At 39.5% G+C, this 6,517-nt stretch overlaps 1 protein-coding gene across 1 annotated transcript; it reads left to right on the plus strand.

Moving 5' to 3' along the window:
* Positions 1 to 556: 556 nt before the first annotated feature.
* LOC107757756 (dihydrolipoyl dehydrogenase, mitochondrial-like) lies at positions 557 to 6,514 on the plus strand. The gene is made up of 13 exons (XM_016575323.1): positions 557 to 677; positions 1,848 to 1,923; positions 2,368 to 2,447; positions 2,527 to 2,595; positions 2,681 to 2,750; positions 2,948 to 3,048; positions 3,174 to 3,314; positions 5,088 to 5,189; positions 5,346 to 5,536; positions 5,619 to 5,789; positions 5,867 to 6,056; positions 6,159 to 6,296; positions 6,383 to 6,514. The coding sequence occupies exons 1-13, from the start codon at positions 639 to 641 to the stop codon at positions 6,497 to 6,499; spliced, it is 1,485 nt and encodes a 494-aa protein (XP_016430809.1). The 5' UTR covers positions 557 to 638; the 3' UTR covers positions 6,500 to 6,514.
* The last annotated feature ends 3 nt before the right edge of the window (positions 6,515 to 6,517 follow it).

Here is a 6,517-nt window from a genome sequence, read left to right on the forward strand (position 1 = left end):
CTTCTTAGTGAACCGGTCGAACCAGTTCACCAAATCGAACTGAATCGTTTGAAACAGTTCGTGTAAACCGAGGACTTGAATGAGGGGACCAATCTGGCGAAACTTAAGTTTATTTAATAACAAATAAATCGCAATGGAGTATGTATATTAAGTGGATTATGGTTTCTGCGCTGATGACAACTCATTTATTTACTTTATATCTTCAAGACTTAAATCCTTATGCACATCACTGCCTGTTACTGTATTTGGGTGCTTAGTTGCAAAACTTAATTGTAAACTTTTCAGATCATGATTATGTTTTAACTGACTGAAGTTATGATTACTGACTTTATATATTTGAATGTGTATTTTCATCCTGGCCCGGAACGATAGACTTGATATCATTACGTCATCGCGAATGACGTCATTACGTTAGGGCGTAAAAGAACCGATGAACCGGTTTTTTGAACCGGTTCATTGAAACGAACTGTCCGAAAGAACCGGTTCGCGGAAAAGAACCGGACTTCCCATCACTAATGAGTGACATCATCAGGCAGCGACTCTGATCGCTATCCGTACTGCGCATGCGTAAATTGACGAGTCCTTGGACACAGCGATCGCTGTAGGTGAAGCGGTCTCGGGAGGGACGTACAGTCAAAATGCAGACTTGGAACCATCTATACCGCACACTCGCCACGGTAATGACTGTTTATTTGGCTCAGGACAGCGTACTTTGGGTATATCCATACTACGTTAGAATGAAAAGAAAACATTGTGGACAGAAATGCAATGTTATTATTACTGCGTAGGCCCAACATATTGTCATCGTGCACAGTTGTCAGCCCATAAACACAAACGGAGCGGACTGAGTTTATGTGTTTAGCTACACGAATTTACTTGTATTTATATTTAATTTATCGAAATGCATGTTTACACAACTACGAATTTGATCTGTGCTCACTGGTTGAACTTGCAGGGGCGTATAGTTTACTAACTCTGTGGAGCTTTTTGATAACTTGCCATATAGGTCACATCATTCTGATCCAGGTAACTTACAGACTTTTAGACATACTAAATACTACATACTTAGTCAGCCGCCTACATAAAATATGCCAGTGATGCCCAAAAGTGCACTCTAGGTAGACAGAACACTAGTTTTTAAGACAAAGCCACATTTAGTTTGGGAAAATTTGTGAATTTAGAAAGGTGTGAAAATTTGTGAATTCTTGTTTATGCATGTGCTGTCTTACTGTACAAAAATGTGGGCATGTTTCTGTTTATATAATATGTCTGTTTTCAATTATGAGTACTAGACTGTGCAAAAATAAACAGCACTGGATTAGTTGGATAAAATAAATATTCCTTGTGCCTTTTGTCATTGGATGCTCACTGGTAGTGATTCTTAGTCTAAAAATCTAAATTGTGGAAATAAATGTTTAGTTTTTATTTGTCATTAATATATATATATTTTTTTTAATATATTGAGTTTTATTTTTATTTCAGTTTTAGTTATTTTAGTACTTCAACTTATTTTCGGTTAGCGGCCAAAACATTTCTAATTTAAGTTTTTCTTTTCTTCTTTTTTTTTAATCTAATATTTATATGGAGACATTTTAAGGCCTGCCTTTATTGCAACATAATTATGCAACTGTTTAATACCTGTGATTAACTTACGTTTTACCTTTATCCCTTTAAATGCTGACATTTATTTTTCTATTTTTGTCTCATTCTCCCTTTGGATTATTTATTTTATTTAAAAGTGTATTTAAATATTTTGTCATTTGTAAGCATTAAAATAGCGTATGGAGAAGCAATATCCGTATAATAAAATACAGTTTTGTTGTTTCTATTTCTTTTGTACAATACAGCGAGGTCAGCACCTCCCCAACAAGCTGCATGGAGCCACAGTCTTGTCGTTGAGATCGTATGCTGACAAAGCACCAAGTAAGACGACTAAAGCCCCGTTCACACCAAGAACGATAACTATAAAGATAACTATATTAGCGTTCACACCAGCGGACGATATCGTCTGTTTATTCTAAGCGCACACACGTCTGCCGCTTTAAATTCTGGAGCTTGTGACAGCAGGATTGATTCTGATTGGCTGTCAATAATTTTTTTGGTGATTCCAATGATATCGTTTCTCTGTGCCTTTATCGTTATAGCTGAACTCTGCTATTCTTAAATATATAGAACGATTTTTAGAACTATATCTTTATCGTTATCTTTAGATATCGTTATCCTTGGTGTGAACGGGCCTTTATAATCATATCTGTACTGTTATATTTATAAACATTCAGTGATGACCTTTAACAGTAGACAAGCTAAATGATATGAAATGCACTAATATGTAAATCCATACTGAAACAATCATTTGTTTTGTCAAAGTTGATGCTGATGTCACAGTTGTGGGCTCTGGGCCTGGAGGATACGTCGCCGCCATCAAAGCAGCTCAGCTTGGCTTTAAGGTATCATTTTGACACCCGGATCACAGATACCATCAGCTTTTCTTTGACTGCGTTGGTAACATGCAAACGTCTTTCACAGACAGTATGTGTGGAAAAGAACACGACCCTCGGAGGAACGTGCTTGAACGTGGGCTGCATCCCGTCAAAGGTTTGTGTGTTTTTTGTTTTTTTTTAATGCTTTTCCAAAATGACTAAGTTATGCTTAACTTGATTTTTTTTTTTGCTTATTTAAGGCTCTGCTGAACAACTCGTACCTGTATCACTTGGCACACGGAAACGATTTCGAAAGCAGAGGCATTGAAAGTAAGTTCAAGTGTAAACATGTGATATGGGTCCACATATCGCATGTTATTGTGTCAAGGATATGCAGAAGCCAACAGATTTGAATGAGGCCATTTAAACTGTAATAAATTATAGAGGATTTTTTTTTTTTTTTTTTCCAAATCATGTCTTTTAAGTCTGTTAGTCAGTCTGTTCCATCATGATTTCTTCTACATTAGTTCAGGGGCTCTCATTGAACCTGGAGAAGATGATGGCACAGAAGAGCGGGGCTGTCAAAGCTCTGACCGGAGGAATCGCACACTTATTCAAACAGAACAAAGTGAGATTCAGTATTTCTTTTTCTATTTGTTTTATCTGTTTATCCAATGGTAATATGCAGTTGTAGATCAATACACTTTTTAGAGCTATACTAAATTCTTTTTTTAATTTTTTTGCAATCCCTAGGTAACTCACGTCAATGGTTTTGGAACGGTAACTGGCAAGAGTCAAGTGACCGCAAAGACTGCTGATGGAGAACAGGTCATTAACACTAAGAACATCCTCATCGCTACTGGATCAGAGGTCACCCCCTTCCCAGGCATTGAGGTACATCAGCGATAAACAAGAACATAAGCTGCTGATGACACACGGAGCAACTTTTTGAGCAATTTTGCCAGGCAGCTTTTTTTAAACAATGTTGCTTGGGCACTTTCCAATTGAGAATGGGTAACAAATTTCTATCTGGATAATTTAGATCGGTCGTGGGCCCTGTGTCTCACCTGGTTGGCCATTGATGGCAAAGTTGCCCTGTGTATCATCAGCACTGTCTACCGCCTACACTGACAGCTGCCTTCTAAAGGCCTGGGTGTATTTCTTTCCAGCTTCCGCACAGCTTTTAAAGTATACTCAGCTGCAGATGAGCTCTCATGGACGAGTTCGACACATGCGCAGTTCACCTTGTGTCTGCGCTGTTGTATGCAGACCATCCACAGGAACACAAAAATTGGGTCGCATACGAACTGTGCGCTGACGTCCACGGACACTGCGTTACACCGACAGTGTGTGGACCGTTGCGGAACGTGGACGGTTGAAGTATACTTTGAGCTTAAATGAGCATCCTAATCGATGTGGAACACTCTACATCAGAGGTTCCCAACTCGTCCTCGAGATCCACTTTCCTGCAGAGTTTAGATCCAACCTTGTTCAAACTCACCTGCCTGTAACTTTGTACCAATCCTAAAGACCTTGATTAGCTTGTTCAGGTGTGTTTGATTAGGGTTGGAGCTAAACTCTGCAGGAAAGTGGACCTCGAGGGCCAGAGTTGAGGACCCCTGCTCTACATGTGCCACCCACAGAAGCCTCAAATCACATGTGATTTCAGTAGAGTTTGTCAATTAACGGCTTGCTAAACTAACTGCGCGAAACCGTAATAAGGATAAAATACATAGCATGCAGAAATATTTGGTAAAATAGTAAATTATTAATTAGTATATTATACCCATTTTATTTTTCAATATATTTATTTGTATTGTAAGTTAGAATTATGATTTTTTTTTTTAAAGCTCCATGTTTGCTGTGCTTGTTTGTTTATATCATTATGACTATGAAATAAATAATAATTACAATAATAATTGCTAAATAAAAATATCACACAAAATAAGAAATATTACAATTGCAGTATTTCACTGTCAAATAAACTGAGCATTTAAGAAAAAACATAATAATTTTATTTTATAATACAACTGTAAAATTTCAATAGTAATATTATTGTTTTTATTTCTTAATTTTCCAATGTTAAACCACTGAGCTTTCATTTTCCTGGAAAACCACAAAGAGCCCTTATGGTGTGTGCACCAAAAGCGATGCGAATATTAGCATTTCGTTAATCACTCTAGATTACTCGCGGGATGTTTTTCTCGTCACTCGCGTGGATAAAGACATTGTTCAATGAGGAGTGTCTTAACGCACATCAACAAACAACAAGAAGTCAAACTGGATGTGTCAATAAGCTCCTCTCTGATTGGCCGGCGTGACAGTGCGTCATGCGAATTTCCCAATCGAGTTGAAAGATGCGAACGAGGCAAATATCACGCGTTCGTGGCAATCGCGTTGCCCAATTTGCATCTATTCGCATCTCTGCATTACTTCGTGTGTAATCTACTCGCGCAAATGATTAAATTCGCTTTTGGTGTGCACACACCTTTAAATCTTCTCTTTTGTTGACAACAGCCAGTTTATAAGCGCTTCTTCTCATTATTTAAATTTGAGTCTTTGTGATTTGATAATTGCAATAAGCCATATTTTCACATTTTTACTTCATGCAAATGAGTTTTCTTGCTTGGTCTGCTGTCTTGTATAATTATGATCCTCTTTTGATAGATTGATGAAGACACCATTGTCTCGTCCACCGGCGCTTTGTCCCTCAAGAAGGTTCCAGAGGAGCTCATCGTGATTGGAGCTGGAGTCATTGGCGTAGAGTTGGTGAGTAGGCAATTGGTTGATTGTGGTGTTTCATTCCATAATCATCATAACACTGATCTCAATTTTGGTCATGAAACTGCTTGTTTGTAACATTTGAAGTCTGATGATGCTTCTGAATTGGGTTTGATAATGGAGATCCATTCTGTTTGTTTCCAGGGGTCCGTGTGGCAGAGGCTTGGTGCCAAAGTCACAGCGGTGGAGTTCCTCGGCCACGTCGGCGGAATGGGCATCGACATGGAGATCTCCAAGAACTTCCAGCGAATTCTCCAGAAGCAGGGGTTGAAGTTCAAACTGAGCACCAAGGTCATGGGCGCCAGCAGGAGACCTGACAGCAAGATCGATGTGGCGTGAGTGCAGCGTTTATTCATCTGCTGTGTAGGAACTAATTCATCTAGTGCTTTTGCCCATTTTGTTGTTTCCGTTGGTTAGTGTGGAAGCTGCAGCTGGCGGCAAGAGCGCGACGCTCACCTGTGATGTTCTGCTGGTGTGCATTGGCCGCCGTCCCTTCACCAGTAACCTTGGCCTTGAGGCTGTCGGTATAGAACTGGATAACCGCGGGAGAATCCCTGTCAGTGGTCGTTTCCAGACCAAAGTGCCCAAGTATGGTGATTTGAAATTAGTTTTCTTGTATACGTTGCGACCGACAAGTCCTAATAGGCATTGCAAATCTCTTATAGTATCTATGCCATCGGAGATGTTGTAGCTGGACCTATGTTGGCCCATAAAGCAGAAGATGAAGGTATCATTTGTGTCGAGGGAATGGCAGGAGGGGCCGTCCATATCGACTACAACTGTGTGCCCTCCGTTATATACACACACCCTGAGGTCGCCTGGGTCGGCAAGACTGAGGAACAGCTCAAAGAGGAAGTGAGTAGACTCGTTTTTGTTTTAGCACACCTTTCTATTTAAATTGCATGTGATGTCAAACATTTTCTTCTAATATACATCAAATAATTGGCTATTTTCCAGGGCGTGCCATATAAGGTAGGCAAATTTCCCTTCGCAGCCAACAGCAGAGCTAAGACGAATGCTGATACAGATGGACTGGTAAAGATCCTCAGCCACAAGGACACAGACAGGATGCTGGGAACACACATTCTGGGATCGGTAATGATCTGTCTGATTTGCTTTTCCTCTATAGGAGGTCATTTTTAATTACATGATAATTCATATATTCAATTTTCATTTGACAGGGGGCAGGAGAGATGATTAATGAGGCTACATTAGCTATGGAATATGGAGCATCATGTGAGGATGTTGCAAGAGTGTGTCACGCCCATCCCGTAAGTGTCCTGAATATATTCCACTGATTTCATTCTACTTTTATT

This window comes from Sinocyclocheilus rhinocerous, unplaced genomic scaffold (genome assembly GCF_001515625.1).
Source record: "Sinocyclocheilus rhinocerous isolate Xijiao unplaced genomic scaffold, SAMN03320098_v1.1 scaffold204, whole genome shotgun sequence".
Lineage (NCBI taxonomy): Eukaryota > Metazoa > Chordata > Actinopteri > Cypriniformes > Cyprinidae > Sinocyclocheilus > Sinocyclocheilus rhinocerous.

Coding starts and splice junctions, on each gene's coding strand:
- LOC107757756 (XM_016575323.1), top strand. CDS start 639: ATGCAGACTTGGAACCATCTATACCGCACACTCGCCACG. Junction 2,751..2,947: donor CGAAAGCAGAGGCATTGAAA/GTAAGTTCAAGT, acceptor CTTCTACATTAG/TTCAGGGGCTCTCATTGAAC. Junction 6,057..6,158: donor AGGAACAGCTCAAAGAGGAA/GTGAGTAGACTC, acceptor GCTATTTTCCAG/GGCGTGCCATATAAGGTAGG.